General features: G+C 36.5%; 1 protein-coding gene and 1 pseudogene across 4 annotated transcripts in view; one reads left to right on the top strand and one right to left on the bottom strand.

Annotated features, from left to right (window-relative positions):
- The window catches only part of MCU (mitochondrial calcium uniporter), a 201,157-nt gene that overhangs the window by 171,722 nt on the left and 11,774 nt on the right, over positions 1 to 17,661 (top strand). For all 4 annotated transcript variants that reach the window (XM_063103230.1, XM_063103229.1, XM_063103228.1 and 1 more), the window contains 4 exons: positions 4,178 to 4,348; positions 5,650 to 5,754; positions 8,834 to 8,994; positions 16,340 to 16,543. In XM_063103230.1, the coding sequence (XP_062959300.1) occupies positions 4,178 to 4,348; positions 5,650 to 5,754; positions 8,834 to 8,994; positions 16,340 to 16,543 (641 nt within the window). The remainder of the gene's footprint in view (positions 1 to 4,177; positions 4,349 to 5,649; positions 5,755 to 8,833; positions 8,995 to 16,339; positions 16,544 to 17,661) is intronic.
- On the bottom strand, positions 2,244 to 2,970 carry LOC134382403 (inhibitor of growth protein 1-like; annotated as a pseudogene).

Below are 17,661 nucleotides of genomic sequence, written 5' to 3'. Positions count from 1 at the left end.
AATGGGCATTGCTCTAGTTTTCAACACTTTGTTCCTCATTTCTTTGTGAGACTTCATCAGAATGGCCTATACTGTTCATATTTCTACAAACTTTCTGGTCACAGCCACTTAAGTAATGTCTAAGAAGATTCAGACTTTCCCTACTGATCTCTTCTTCTGAGCCCTCGCCATAATCACCCTGAACACTTTATTCATGATAATGTAAGCTTTTTCTAGCCTGCTCCTTCAGATTCTTCCAGCTTCTACCTATCACTCAGTTTCAAAACCACTTCCACATTTTCAGGTATTTGTCATAGCAGCAAACCCACTCTTGGTAAAACCGTTAAGGGGATCGTAACCCTTGGCTCAGTGGCGTTTCGCACCACGCTCAGCCAGTGAGCGCACCAGCCATCCCTATATAGGATCCGAACCTGTGGCCTCGCTAACAGCACCGCATTCACCGGAGTGAGCCATGGGGCCGGCCCAAAGAAAATGATTTTTTAATCAAATGATGAGATTGAAATTGCACTGGGTTCAGCTGTGTGACCTTAGGAATATTATCTAAACTTGCCAGACTTTATTATTCTTAGCTGTTAAAGAAGTGTGGTACTTTGCATGATCTCTCTGGCCTTCCAGCACTGAAATTCTGTGATTCTATCTAACATTTGTGATGCAGAATATTACAGAAAAGGGAGAAGAAAGAAACAGACAATGGCAAAATCATAAGCTACTGAAATCATCCATCACATTAAGTTCAGTTCCAAGTAGCTTTGCAGAAAACACACAAGTGCTTCCTTACTGTACTAGTTTCCTTTAATAATAAGTTATCAAGTTCTCTACCGCCCCAAGGGTGCAGCACACCCATGGCCAAGGAAGTATGGGGTGTGTCCATGCTTGGGGCCCTGGGCTCGGAGACTTCTGGATGCATTTATTTTTGTGGAGATTTTACCCATTATTTTCAATACCAGTCAAATCTCTTACTCTGTATGTTTACAAGGATTTTTTAAAATTTGACCAGATAATAAGCATTTGTATTTTATGACTGTTTTTCTACTTCTGATGCCTAAAAGTCTTTTATTTATTTATTTATTCCATATTCAGACCCAAATGTTTATAGTTCCTGCACTACTCTTCTTGGTCTGCACAATTTCATGGCATTTTGTTTTCATACCTAAATCTGATGTCATTTTGTGGTTCTAAGTGTTTACATTAGATATCCCATAATTTCTAGGTTTCTATGAAGCACACTGTTGTAGAACATAGATTATTTATTTCATTGATATGGAAATCAAAGCAAAAGATTTAAAAAAAAAAAAATCCAACCAAGAGCTATTTGATGCAATTTGTACTTTGAAAGAATATTTGTACAGAATAGTAGCTGACAACTGTCATTAGCTTGTAAATGCCCAATGCAACTTCACTACAACCAGCCATTTGTTGTATATATTGTTAAATTTGATGCACTTTGGTAATTGCTCTTCTTTGGTTGCAAACTTAGAAATCTAACATTTACATTACAATGTAGTGTGTGAGAAAGAAGGAGACCTGGGGATTTATTTCAAAAGCAGTATTACAGTAAAGGTTTGTCAGCTCTAAAATGTGTTATTCCATGCAGAGTTTCTCAAAGCTTTTATAATTCATTCCTTTAAAAGGCTTCATGCTCTTTAAAGGAAAAATTTAAACTGATGCAGAAGACTTTTATTTTCTCTGTTAACTTTTTATCAGTTATTTTAAAACAATAACGCCTAAGCACTTAACCTGTGAAACTGATGATTTTAATGAAATCCTCCAAATGTTATGTATTTTATTTAAGCTCAACTCTGTCTACTTCTTGTGATCTGTGGTTAGTTACTCTTTCATATATAAAAAGGGAATAATTGGGGGTAAAAATACTAGGTGAAGAAGTTAATCACCTAATTGTATGATCCTGTTGTCATTACTGCCTGTAGAAGAGATAGTGATATTCACATTAGTGGATTTTGACTTAAGGAAACAGTGGCTTGATTGCTAAGGATTCTTTTAGAAAAGAAGGAAGACGACAAATTTTTCAACTATCTTTAGATATTGCAAGCTTCAGACAGTGTTTAATTCATGTTTGTATTTGTAGTTTCTACAGTGTTGATCCACAGACCACTTCCTTGTTACACATGTACCAATGAAAACAAAAGGCAAAGAGAATGACTCCTTTTCTAACATTCTTTAAAAATATGAATTTTACAATGCTTACCCCTCAACAAAGGTGGCAATGTAAAAAATACGCTGGTTTATTTTGTTCTCCTCATTATTAAATGAATGTCCACAAACTGCCTCTTATAAGCCTTTTCTTTTTTGGATTTCTCCAGTGTTTTGTCCATTTTTTTTTTTCATTTTCCCTGCAACACCTGAGACAGTACCACTTGCCCTTTTGTTTATGGTTGAATCTCATGCCCAAGAAGTGGAACCACTCCATGAGGCACTTGTTGTTGCAGCCTATCATTTCTCCATAGGAGACCCAACTGCACAAACAATAGGTTGGCTTGGCTCGGTGAATGGATCGGGAGGTCTGTAAGGGATTCTTCTCTCTCTGCTTTGGCCTTGGAGTGTTTCTCTTTCTTTGAGGTTTTTGCTTGCCTCTCCTTGGGTCTTCCTGAGGTGATGTCCTCATGGTCATGATTATTAGATGCATTCTCTGGATTCTTATTGTTATACTATCCGGGACTTCTCATTATTTGGCTTTTCTGCCTGCAAGATTGTTTCATTCTTCGACTTACCTTGGCCAGCCTTGCCGTTGTTGACAGTGCTGTGGTTGATCTCTTGATGCGCCTTAAAGAGCTCTGCGTGACTGTCCACTTGTCTGGTACTGTTCTTAACAAGCTCTACCATCTGGCTCACAATCCATTGTGGCTCTGAATCGGGGGTCTCTGAATGCAGTGTAGCACTCACCTCTTCTATGCACAAAAGAAGATTCTCTTCCATCTCGCGCTTAATCTTCTCATAATATTCATCCAATTCCTTCAGGGTTTATTCTCAAAGTCTCTGAGCCTGGACAAAACTCTTGGTCACTCACACTTCCCCAGCCAGGTGTGGCCACACCCTTGGGGCAGTAGAGAAGCAGACAGGGCCCTCTGTGGCCCGTTGCATGGATTGCTAGGGCCTGACCAGTGGCCTGGCCCCTGGCCACTGCCATGGCTCCATGGCTGGAAGTCTGACATCATCTTTAAATGCTTAGATACTTTTGTAAAAATAAATCTGGCTTAAAATTTACTTATTAAAAAAATTAATGTGGGGCTGGCCAGTCAGCTCACTTAGGAGAGCCTGGTGCTGGTAACACCAAGGTCAACGACGATTCGTATCCCCTTACTAGCCAAATGCGAAAAAAAAAAAAACTTTTATTAGAAAATTATTCTGAAAAAGGGTTTTTCTGACATTCATTTTACTGACTAAGGCTCTTTAAATTAAGAGTACTGAGAAAAAAGATAAGGAAGTAAGGAATTCTGTGCCACACTGTTGTAGAAGATCCCTCCAATTGTACAGCTTATAATGTTTCCCTTCATAATTTTTTTAATAAAAATCCCAAATAGTTGAGCTTTGATTTCTAGCCAAGCTCAGGAAAATGTTCAAAAGAATGTAAAAGAAATTGTTTTTTGCATGTATCATAACATGTACATATTGTACAATAGAATGATTACTTATCAGGCAACTTGGGTATAATATTGTACTCTAAATATGAGTTGACCATCCTTGAGTAAGAGTCTCACATACTTATTAGTGTACTTTAAAAAGATGCCATTCTCCAGGGATTCTTGAAAGCTCTGTATCCCAAGAGCCACCTCTTATGGTATGTAGAGTATGGCCCAGCAATCTCTGGCTACTTAGTAAAATCGTGCTAAATGGAAACAGGGCTTATATTCGCTGATACCAAGAACTTACCTCCTATTCCTGGGAAAGCCTCTCCTTAACCCACTCAGAAGACAATTGCTTGTCTATTTTCTCATATCTGAAAAATGAATTGTGTGATCCATTTGATCTTCCATAAGCCAGTTCCCAGAATAGCTTTCAACTAAACGTAAAGGGCATATTCTTAAACCTTCTTTGGAAACGTTTTAAACCATACTAATAGCAATAGATCCCCATGTAAAAATAGTAATCATTTGCCTTTAACTTAAAATGAAATCTAATTATATGTCTGTGAAGTCTAATTATTATGTTTTTCATGCAGATGTGACAGTGGTTTATCAGAATGGGTTACCTGTGATATCTGTGAAGCTACCATCCCGGCGTGAACGCTGCCAGTTCACACTCAAACCTATCTCTGACTCTGTTGGTGTGTTTTTACGACAACTGCAGGAAGAGGATCGGGGAATTGACAGAGTTGCAATCTATTCACCAGGTATAGTCACCTTCCGTAATAATTCCCACCCACCAAACCATTTCTAGACACACACACACATGCACACATCACTGCTAAAGAATCCCATAGACTTTTAAAAACTGTTTTTTTTTTTTTAGCAAATGCCAGGAGAAAAAGTGATTTCTTTATATCCCAGTGGTTCTTAGGATATAATTGCTCAGATTTAGCAAATGTATATGCATAGGGAGTCTCATTCAAAAGCAAATCACAATATAATGCCATGGGCAAGAATGAGCAATCAAACACATTTTATAATATTCAGACCTTTTATCATTATCTTAGGTGTAGAATAAATTTTTCTAGTAGTTGAGCCCTCATCTCTAGAGATATGAACAATTAGGACTTCTTTGTAGATCTTCTTATGTCTTTTACATGAAAGTTTACCAAAATAAAAAAGTATATGATTTGAAAAGAGTATAAAATAAGGCACTAAAAATTCCCATTTGACATAACATCTGTTTCACTTATTTATTTTTTAAGTGCCATAAATTTTTTCTCATCTTAGTTTGAAAAATTTCAAACCTACAGAAAATTTGAAAGGCAAGTACAGTAAATATTTATTTACCCTTCACCTGGATTCTTCAGTTGTTAACAATCGCCACATTTCTGTGCTTTAAGTATTTTAAATATACTTAATTCCCAACTCATCTAGAAATATAATTAGTAGACCAGCTTGGTGTGCTTTGCTAACTCTAGCATTCGTCCTTACTGAACTATTGGCAACTAATCAGTGACCATGCTGAAAAGTATTGTATGTTAGAAAACATTGGTTTTTTCTCAACTAGCTTCCATCATAGACAAGTATAAGATGTTCGTACAGCTATCCCAGGGAAACTAGATTTCAAACTGACACCTATAGATCTGTGACCAGTAATTATTTCATAATTTGTTTGTACAGTTGTTTAGGAAAAGCATTTTGTTACATCTTCACAGACTTGAGGCCTAAAAATAGCTTTAGATAATTTAAACTTTGTTTAGCATAGGAGTGGAGGATGATGCAAAAGTTAACTGAAATTTAAAGAGAAGAAGCAATTTTAAAAATCCATCCTGAGGGCCGACCCCGTGGCGCACTCGGGAGAGTGCAGTGATGGGAGCGCAGGGGTGCTCCCGCCGCGGGTTCAGATCCTATGTAAGGATGGCCGGTGCACTCACTGGCTGAGCGTGGTGCGGCCGGTCACAAAAATGACAGGAAAAAAAAAAATCCATTCTGAGGATTCTTTTTCCTGACCATTCTTGAATAATTGTGGACATTTGACAAGTTTCATTTAAAATTTTCACAGATGGCGTTCGAGTTGCTGCTTCAACAGGGATCGACCTCCTACTCCTTGATGACTTTAAGCTGGTCATTAATGACTTAACGTATCATGTACAACCACCAAAAAGAGGTAAAAAAGTAGCTTCGATAAGGTCACAGAAATGTGGGAAGGGCTTTTGGAAAGAATTTTATTTTTCTCTGGGTAACCTTGAGAAACATACAATATTCAAAGAACACTGCAAGTTTTACATAAATGTAGACTTTATTTCAGTTGAAGAGCTCATTAAGTACTTGGCACTTGGCTAGTGCATTGACTAAAACCACTTAGGTTTTTCCTAGATACCCAAATGCTTTATTACCTGACATTGTCACTCTGTTTCACATAAATGAATGTCCTACCTAACTTAAGGTCCTTCTTTCCATCCAGGCTAAAAGTCATTTTGTTTGTTTGTTTGACATTATTTTAATAACATTACAGGGGTAATCTTTTAAAAATAAATTATGGGCTTCCTTAATGTTCTCTTAAACAATATTAATCCTTTTTTTTGGATGGCTCAAGGTCAGTAGTCTGAAAGTCAATTATTGTATAATAATAAGTAAACCCTTAGGAACTTCTGACATATACAAGTATATGCTTTCATGTGGAAAAGTAAGGTGCTCACCTCACTTTTATGTGGAAAAGTGAGGTGCAAATTTTAAGAGGGTGCAAAAATACTCAGTAATCGAGATAAATAATATTAATTATTAACGTGCTATTTTTAAAAAAACTGAAGTTAATGCAGAAGTCCATAATGAACAAAATATCAGAATTTAAAATACAGACAGTCAGTATTACTGATTTTTCTTTTCATCCCAGGCTTCAGTATAGTTCTGCACAGTGCATTTTGAGTTGTGTCTTGTTTGGTCACTTTTGCCCTTGACATTCATTATTATTTACTGCTCCTGTGAATGCCACCACCTCTACCAGCACCACTCCCTTCATCAGCCTCCCAGGACATCTCTTCCTTTTTGATCCTACTTTTAAGAATTGGGTCTAACATAGAAAAAGTTCTAAGAGAAGGGCTATGTATTAAGTGCCTCCAAAATCTGGTCCACATCTACCTTTTAAAAATTTTCTCTTTCCCTCATGCATGTTGCCTACCTTTCCTTCACCATGTAATTCCTTTGTGGTTTCCTGTACCCCATTCTTTGCCATCTCAGTTTTCACTCACCTTTCCTATCTAAGATGCCTTTCTCCCTCTTTCTTCCTAACTCCCTATTTCTTCATTTCAAAATTGTCAATGTCAGTTCTTCTGTGAAGCCTTTAACGAATGTATTTTTCTTTTTCTTTTTTTTGGCAGTGGGCCGGTACCAAAAAAGAGATCCAACCCTGGACCTTGGTATTATCAGCCCATGCTCTAACCAACTGAGCTGACAGCCATCCCTAATGATCCTATTTTTCTTTCCCCAACACCCAACCAACCAGAAGTGATTAATCTCTTCTCTGAATTCTGCTCATTCCTTTTCTTTGTAAATGCTTTGAGGGAAGGCACTGTGATTTTTTTTCCATCTATAGTGACTAGACCGGTACTTAGTACAAAAATGTTTGTTAAGCTTATCTCTGTGGGACTCACATTCGTCATTTATATATTGTGGCCACCAGGCTTATTTATATTGTTATCTTGAGAATAACATGGAATAATATATGTGAGAGGGTTTTGTTAACCATAGGTCATTTATACCTACTTAATGAATTATCTTTTTGAAAGGACACTGAGCTTGCAGGAGAAATATTGATATTGGTTTAGTAGAAGCATTATAACTTAGCTCCATGTCTGGGAGCCAGGAGACCATGTACTCTACCACTCTGACATTCTGGACAAGGTACTTCAGCCTTCTAGAGTACAGTTTCCTCTTCTGGTAACTTTGAAAAGTTTAAATCTATTTGCAAATTGAACTGCAACTTTGGTACAAAGACGATACTATTGACATAGATGACTTCTGGAACTCAAAGCATTCTTGCATTTTTGTCTGTTTCCATTAATTCAGCACACATTTACTAAAGCATGTAAGATGCTGTGCTAGGTGCCATACCCCATTTTACTATATCAGCTCTTCTCTAATCCAATTTGCTGCCCTTATTTGACTTTTTTCATTAATTGAATTTCTATGATAGCTATACTAAAGGACATCCTTGAAGAATATTTGAAATATATGGTTAATTCTGACTGTGGCTTATTTTGGGTTAGAAGAGGGCTTACCTTATGCTGTACCTTAACAAAATGTCACATTTAAAGCTAATAAGATTCTAAAACACTAAAGCTTTTTACTTGTGGTGGTTTTTTTGTTTTTTAAAAAATTCTTTGACAGCAGAGATCAGCTGAGTTTTTATTAGAATCTCAAAACATAATTTTTAGATTTCTGGAAACACATGTTACTTACAGTAGATGATACTGAATCAAAGAACTTAATCTTTCACCCTTTCAATTATTCTCATAACTTTGTTCCGTTTAAAGCTTGACATTGAAGCCCATGCAGCTATTTTCATCTTTCCTCAACAGAAATGAATAAAAGTAGATATGCTGGGGGAAGTGGAATGGGGGCCACGATTGTTAGGATGATCATATTTTTATTTATACCTTTGTATTTGCATATTTGAAATACTGCATATTTTTTTTCCTCAGGAGTTCCTAAAGGGAAAAAAAATCAATTAAAATGGCAGGACCACAGATAAATTATAGAACAGTATTTTAATAAATATAATAGATTGATTCTAAATCTCTCTACCAGTTTTTAACATTTGTCTTTCATTTGTCTTTATCTAATGAAGAATATTATTTGTATTATTTTTCTTTTTTTTTTTTTAAATCTGTTTGCTTAATTTTTTATTGTATCTTTTCTCCTCTTGAATGTAAGCTCCGTGAAGCCAGAGATCTAGGTCTGTATTATTTTTCTTAATGTTTACCTTAACGAAAGCCTCATTTGTAGCATTTAGACTTCCAAGAAAATAATGGTGAATATTGGTTTCGAAATTTTAGAGTTACCCAAATATAAATTTGCTTTCTAGATCTGTGAACAACTTAAAAAATATATATATATATATCACTTTCCTTCAGTTTAACACTGAAAGTGGGATACCTCTAGAGGATGAATATGGAATAATCCCGGCAGTAGCAACTCTTCCTTTAAGGCATCCATTAAAAAAAAAAAATGTAACCCCTTTCTTTCAGACCTATTAAGCCATGAAAACGCAGCAACACTGAATGATGTAAAGACACTGGTCCAGCAGCTATACACAACACTATGCATTGAACAGCACCAGTTAAACAAGGAAAGAGAGCTGATTGAAAGATTAGAGGATCTCAAAGAGCAACTGGCTCCCCTGGAAAAGGTGAAAATTCACATATCAGACTTTTCTCTTCACCTGTATTTTTTCCAGTGCATATTTGTTTCTTTTTTTTCTTCTAAGTTTTATGCAGTTAAGTCATGTCAATCAAATTAGTCTGCTAGTTCATGAGACTGAACTATAAAAAAGTTCCAAATAAAGCTAAGAAAGGATTTTAAAAGGTCCGTTTGGAGCCTTGATAATGCAGTTAGAGCTTTTAGGTCTATATGTGCAGTCCTTAACCAGATTTATCACCTTTAAAACAAAGATTGGGATAATTGCTAATCAGGAAACCTTCTGTATTTAGCGGATAATGATTTTAGCCAAGTTGAGAATGAATATTATACGGAATATTATGCAGCTATTAAAAATTATTATATACTTCGAATTTGCCTAGAAAATATTCATGATATATTATGGAAAGTAAATTATAAAACAGTGTGCATACTGTGGTCTCATTTTTAAATGAGTCTGTCATATAATGATTCACAAAAAAATCAGAAGGAATATATTCCAAAATGCTACTAAAGTAGTAGAATTGTGATGGGTTCTTCTTTACACTTCTCTAAATGTTTTACAATGAATATATTTTACCCTTCTTATTTTATGATGATGCAAGTATTTCTATTTTAAGAACTTAGATGACAGGGATTAAGGAAGGGAGCAAATACTCTTAATATTGTGCTTTTTCTGATTTCTTAAAAATAATTATTATCATTTATTGAGTATTTACTATGTGCCATGAATTGTGCTAAGTGTATTACCTGTATAGTTGCCCCTTGGTATCTACAGGGGGTTGGTTGCAATATTCCCAGGGATACTAAAATACGTGAATGTTCATGTCCCTTATATAAAATGGGGTAGTACAGTGGACCCTGTGTATCCACGGGTTCTGCATCCGTGGAGTCAACCAACTGTGGATTGAAGATATTAGAAAAAATAAAAATACTGGCCCCGCACCCCAAGAGCCTGACCCAGCCACTGAGGGTGCCAGTGTGGGACTCCAGCAAGCCTGGCCCCGCCCCCCTGAGAGCCTGACCTTCCACTGCTGAGGGCACCAGCACAACAGGCAGCTGCGCCATCAGCAACACTTCTTGCCACTGCCACAGACTCCAGCGCCGAAGGAGTGGGCAGTGACAGCCACCCTACAGCAACTGCTGCCACAAGGTGGCTCACTGCCACACCAGCAGCCACTGCTACCTCATAGGAGACCCAATGACCACTCATTGACATAGACAGGAGAATCACCAGTGGAGCCCAGGGAATGAGGAAAGAAAAAAGAGAAAACCCACCCAGGGTTACCCATTCAAATCAAGGATAACTAGTATACTCCAGTGCACCCATCAGGGTCAGGGGGAGCTAGCTACAGTGCCAACAGGCCCACCCAAGACCACCCACCATAACCTAAGAGTGACAAGACTCCAAGGTGCTACCCCCCAAAATTTGAGAGATTGCCCATGTCCTGATGAACCAACATAGTGTTACCAACCTCAGCAAGGAAATACTAAGTTCCCCAGGGACTAGGCCACAGAGACTCTCTCATGCAACTCCAACACTGAATTTGGCCAAAGTACTGCACAGAAACTACACTACTGCATCTACCTGGAATCAATACTAAAACACCCAATCAACTGTCATTATAAAACACATCTACAAGAGGAACTCCCTGTACTCAAACCCCACTCCAGAATACTAGAAAAAGCAACTGCTCTACCAGATGACTAAACATTGGCATACAGATAATAGAAATATGAAAAAACGAGAAAATATGACACCACCAAAAGAATATAATAATTCTCAAATACCAGATCCTGTAGAACAGGAAGTCCTTGAAATGACTGAAAAGGAATTTCAAGCAACAATCCTAAGGAAACTCAATGAGATACAAGAAGACTCAGACGACACAACAAAATGAGAAAAAGTATCTAGGACCTGAAGGAGGAAATGCACAAAGAAATTAATACTCTAAAAAAGAATGTAGCAGAGCTTGTGGAACTGAAGGATTCATTCAAGAAAGTGAAAAACACAGCAGAGAGTTTTAACAGCAGGCTAGAACAAGCAGAAGAGAAAATTTTTGATCTTGAAGACAGCCTTTTCAAAATAACCCAGGTGGACAAAAAGAAAAAAGGATTTTAAAAAATGAAGAAAATCAAAGGGAGCTAGCCGACAACTTTAAACACACAAATATCCAAAACATGGGTGTACCAGGAGGGGAGGAAAAAGGAAAAGACATTGAAAACATATTCAATGAAATAGTAGCAGAAAACTTCCCAGGTATAGGGAGAGATACAGACCTTCAGATCTAGGAAGTTCAAAGATCCCCAAACAGATTCATCCAAAAATGTCCTCTCCAAGACAAGTTATAGTCAAATTGGCAAAGTTCAAAGACAAAGAGAGAATCTTAAAAGTGGCAAGAGAAAAGCATCAAGTCACCTATAAGGGAGCCTCTATCAGACTAATAGCAGACTTTTCATCAGAAACCCTAAATGCCAGAAGAGAATGGGATAATATATTCAAAATACTAAAAGAAAAAAATTGCCAGCTAATACTATCCTTCAGGAATGAAGGAAAAATAGTATACTTCCCAAACAAAGCTGCGGGAGTTCACCACCACACCCAGCCCTACAAGAAATCCTCAAGGGAGTAGTACTGCACCTGGTATCTGAAAAAATAACCATCACTACCATGCATGCACAAGAAAGAACAAAACCCATCAGTAAAACAAAAATGCAAATGGTAAAGAGAAAGGAATTTTGTTTAACCATCTCAAGAAACCAACAAACACAGAAGACAAAAAATAAAATGGAAAGAAACAGAAGATATTTAAAACATCCAAACAAAAATCAACAAAATTCCAGGAGTAAATCAACACCTTTCAATAATAACTCTTAATGTAGAAGCCTTAAATTCCCCACTCAAATGACACAGACCAGCTGATTGTATTAAAAAAATAGACCCAACAATATGCAGTCTTCAAGAGACTCACCTCACCTGTAAAGACACACAGACTGAGTGAAAGGATGGAAAAAGATGTACCATACAAATGGAAACCAAAAACATGCAGGAGTAGCTATTCTTATATCAGATAAAATAGACTTTAAACCAAAAACCATAAAAAGAGTCAAAGAAGGCCATAACAATAATAAAACGATCTACCCAGCATAGAAGACATAACAATCATATATGCACCCAATGTCAGAGCAGCCAGATATATAAAACACTATTAGACCTAAAGAAAGAGGTAGACCATAATACTGGGTGACCTGAACACTGCTCTGTCAACATTGGACAGATCATCTAGGCAAAAACTCAACACAGAAATACATGATCTAAACCGCACTTTAGACCAACTGGACTTGGCAGATGTCTACAGAACATTTCATCCAACAACCACAGAATATACATTCTTCTCATCAGCACATGAAACATTCTCCAGGATAGACCATGTTAGGTCACCAAACAATAACAAATTTTTAAAAACAAATTATTTCATGTATTTTTTCAAACCACAGTGGATTAAAACTAGAAATCAATAACAAATGAAACTCTGGAAACTATACAAATACATGGAAATTAAACAACATTCTCCTGAGTTACGTGTGGGTCCAACAAGAAATTAAACAGGAAATAAAAAAAATTTCTTAAATAATGAAAATAATGACACATTACACCAAAACCTATAGGACACTGCAAAAACAGTGCTAAGAGGGAAGTTTACCACAATAAATGCATACATCAGAAGAATAGAAAGATGGCAAATAAACAACCTTATGCTACACTTCAAAGAACTAGAAAAACAAGAACAATCCAACCCCAAAGTTAGTAGATGGAAAGAAATAATTAAGATCAGAGCAGAACTAAATGAAGTAGAAACCCAAAGAACAATACAAAAGATCCATGAAACAAAAAGTTGGTTTTTTGAGAAGATAAACAAAATAGACAAACCATTAACTAGGCTAACTAAAAAATAGGAGAGAAGACACAAATAACAAAAATTAGAAATGTTTTAACACCAAAGTCAAGGGTTCAGTTCCCCGGACGGCCAGCCACCAAAAACAAAGAAAAAAGAAAACAGAGACATTACAACCATTACCACAGAAATACAAAGAATCATTAGAGACTATTATAAACAACTATATGCCAACAAATTTGAAAACCTGGATGGACAAATTTCTGGACACATACAAACTACTAAGACTGAACCAAGAAGACATAGAAAACCTGAACAGACCAACAAGCAAAGAGATTAAAGCTGTAATCAGCAGTCTCACAACAAAGAAGAGCCCAGGACTGGATGGCTTTACTGCCAAATTCTACCAAACCTTTAAAGAAGAATTAATACCAATTCTCTTCAAACTATTCCAGAAAATTGAAACAGAGGCTATTCTCCCAAACTCATTCTATGAGGCAAACATAACTCTAATACCAAAACCAGGCAAAGATACAACCGAAAAAGAAAACTACAGGCCAATATCTTTGATGAATAGAGATGTAAAAATCCTCAATAAAATATTAGCAAACAGAATACACCAACACATCCAAAAAGTTATACCCATGATCAAGTGGCATTCATCCCAGGGATGCAAGGGTGGTTTAATATACACAAGTCAATAAATGTGATACACCACATTAACAAAATCAAAGATAAACCATATGATTATCTCAACAGATGCAGAAAAAGCATTTGACAAAATTCAACATCCCTTCATGATAAAGACCCTCAGCAAATTAGGTAGGGAAGAAAAGTATCTTGACACAATTAAAGCTATAGATAACAAACCCACTACCAATGTCATCCTGAAAAGGGACAAGTTGAAATCTTTTCCCTTAAGAACAGGAACAAGACGAGGATGCCCACTCTTGCCATTCCTATTTATTTGAAAGTACTACCAGAGCAATCAGGGAAGAGGAAGAAATAAAGGGCATCCAGATTGGAAAAGACAAAGTCAAATTGTCCCTGTTTGCAGATGACATGATCCTATATAGAGAGAAGCCTAAAGACTCTACAAAAAACTCTTAGAATTGATAAATGATTTCAGCAAAGTTGCAGGATACAAAATCAACGTGCAAGAATCAGTAGCATTTTATACTCCAACAATGAACTAGCAGAAAAAGAAATCAAGAAAACTAGCCCATTTACAATAGTCACCAAAAAAAATAAGATACCTAGGAATAAAAGTTAACCAAGGATGTGAAAGATCTCAATGAAAAGAACTACAAATCACTATTGAAAGAAATTAAAGAGGACACTAGAAGATGGAAAGATATTCCATGCTCTTGGATTGGAAGAAATAACATTATGAAAGTGTCCATACTACCCAAAGTGGTCTACAGATTCAGTGCAATCCCCATCAAAATACCGATGTGACATTCTTCACAGAAATGGAAAAAACAATCCTAACATTCATATGGAAAAACAAAAGACCCTGAATAGCCAAAGCAATCCCAAGCAAAAAAAAAAGCCAGAGGCATAACACTACCTGACTTCAAATTATACTGCAAAGCTATAGTAACCAAAACAGCATGGTAGTGGCATAAAAACAGACACACAGACCAATGGAACAGAATAGAGAACCCAGAAATCAGCCCATATACCTACAGCCAAGTGATCTTCAACAAAGACACCAAGAACATACACTGGGGAAAAGACTGCCTTTTTGATAAATGGTGCTGGGAAAATTGGACATCCATAGGTAGAAGAATGAAACTAGATGTGTACCTCTCACCATATCCAAAATAAACTCAAAATGGGTTAAAGAATTAAATATACATCCTGAAAGTATAAAACTTCTCAAGGAAAACATAGGGGAAGCTCTTCAGGAAGTAGGATTGGGCATAGACTTTATGAATATGACCCCAAAAGCACAGGCAATAAAAGGAAACATAAACAAATATGATTATATCAAACTAAAAAGCTTCTGCATAGCAAAAGAAACAAAGCAAAAAGACAACTGAGTGGGAGAAAATATTTGCAAGGTATGCATCTGACAAAGGATTAATATCCAGAATATGCAAGGAATTCAAACAACTTAACAATAGAAAAACAAATAAGCCAACTAAAAAGTGGGCAAAGGAGCTGAATAGGCATTTCATAATGGAATATATATGAATAGCCAACAGGCACATGAAAAAATGCTCAACATTGCTCAGTGTCTGGGAAATGCAAATCAAAACAACATTGAGATATCATCTCACTCCAGTTAGACTGGCTGTTATCAAAAGAATAGAGAATAACATGCTGGCGGGAAAGTGGCACCCTCCTACACTGTTGATGGGACTATAAAATGGTGCAGCCATTATGGAAAATGGTATGGAATTTCCTCAAACAACTACAGAGAGAACTGCCATATGATCCAGCAGTCCCACTGCAGGTTATATAACCAAAGGAATGGAAATCATTATGTTGAAGGGACACCTGTACTCCCAAGTTTATTGCAGCTCTATTTACAATAGCCAAGAGTTGGAACCAACCTAAATGCCCATCATTGGATGAGAGGATAAGGAAAATGTGGTATATTTATACAATGGAATACTACTCTGCCATAAAAAAGAATGAAATACTGCCATTTGCAGTAACATGGATGAACTTAGAGAAAATTATGTTAAGTGAAATAAGCAAGCACAAAAAGAGAAATACCACATGTCGTCACTTATACGTGGGAGCTAATAAAAAAATAGATGAATGAATTAACAAATAAAGGAGGAAAAGCAATGCAGCAATCACAATAATACAATGGACTTTTGAGGAGAAGGGAACAGAGCTTGGATTGATGGGGGCAGGGGGAGGAATTGGAGGGGCCAAGTATCAATTGCATTGTGTAATGTAGATGTGCTGATTGTCCTGATTTGAACACTGGTATTGAATACCAGTTGCACACTGGTATTGATGTTCGATGCTATACCCCACAGATATGTACAAGAATAAAAAATAACAATTCTATGTAAATAATATGCTATTTTATAGTTATATGGACAGATGACTGTATTTGCATATAACCTGTGCACATCCTCCCGTATACTTTAAATCATCTCTACATTACATATAATAACCTAATACAATGTAAATGCTAGGTAAATAGTTGTTAAACTGTATTTTTAAAATTTGTGTTATTTTTTATTGTATTGTTATTTTTTATTTTTTCTAATATTTTCCATCCATGGCTGGTTGAATCCACAGAAGGGGAACCCATGAATACAGGGAAAACTACAGATACTATTTAGGAAGAATTGAGAGTAACTCGTATCTTGAGTATGAGTCCTATTTGTTTAATGAACATAGAATAGTTTAAATCAGAGTTTTAAATTGGTTCTATGTCAAAGTACCTTGCAATTGATCTTGTGTGCCTAATAGGTTCGAATTGAGATTAGCAGGAAAGCTGAGAAGAGGACTACTTTGGTGCTATGGGGTGGCCTTGCCTACATGGCCACACAGTTTGGCATTTTGGCCCGGCTTACCTGGTGGGAATATTCCTGGGATATCATGGAGCCAGTCACCTACTTCATCACTTATGGAAGTGCCATGGCAATGTATGCGTATTTTGTAATAACACGCCAGGTAAGAATTCCTCTTCAAATAACTTTTTATGAGATAGTAATGAACTTTTGGTTGTCAAAGTAATTCTCTTTTCTCTCATATTCTTTCTAAGCCCGGTTCTCTTTAAGTACTTGTTTATCCTTTACACACACATGACACACAAGTATATGCATGTGCACATGCATGCCAGTTATGTATCAAGCACTATTCCAGGTGCTAAAGATAGAGAAGTAGATATAAAACATGGCTGCTGCCCTCAAGGAGCTTACGGGTTATTAAGAGAGCCATATAAACCATTAAATTCAGAAAAAATATACTACAGTTAAGTATAGAATAAGAGGGCAAAGGAGAAGACTGGTCAGCTGTAGGGTAACTGGTTCAGCTATGTTGGCTTCTTATGTACTAGATAATTAATTTAACAGTTGGGTGTGGAAAGCCCCATGCTTTTTGTTTTCATTAAGTTTTTAGAATGAAGAATTAGTGATAACTAATCAAATGCTTAAACTAAACTCTGAACTACTTTTGAGTATGTTAAGAAGATAAGTGTTTTGTTGTCATTACTGTTTTTACTTCATCAAAGAGGTGAAAATTAAATTCCTCATAACTTTATACTCTTGATCTATTTTTTATCAATCAAGGCTCATTTATTGAATACCAGTATCTAGAACTAATTTTTGTTGCCAATGCTGTTTTAAGTATCTTGGAAATCCATAGTGTCACCCTATGAAGCATGAGGTATATATCATCACCTCTTATTATATATGGACCACCACTGATCCAACTTAGTACTCCCCGAGTAACAAACATTTGAAATAGCTGAGACACATGAGAAACTTTTTCTATTTTTTTAGGTATTAGAAAAAAGCTAAGAGTTGCTTCTCGTATTTTTGTATGGCTGCTGTTGAACACAGGCATTTTCTTTCTGTTGTTAGACCAGTGGTCATGGGCCTATTTAAGTGTGGGAAAATGAAAGCACAAGAATGTTATTTAATCTTTCTGGGCCTCTCAAATGTGCCTAGCAGAGAAGAGAGAAAGCAAATCGTTTATGTCCTGTGACTGCTTGCCCAGAGTCTCCAGCACCTAGTCCCATGTCTGGCTTATACTAGTCACTGTGTGAATAGAACTGATCTGCCGTATCA

This window comes from Cynocephalus volans, chromosome 7 (genome assembly GCF_027409185.1).
Source record: "Cynocephalus volans isolate mCynVol1 chromosome 7, mCynVol1.pri, whole genome shotgun sequence".
In the NCBI taxonomy this organism is placed as follows: Eukaryota; Metazoa; Chordata; class Mammalia; order Dermoptera; family Cynocephalidae; genus Cynocephalus; species Cynocephalus volans.
This window is presented reverse-complemented; position numbering and strand designations above follow the sequence as displayed.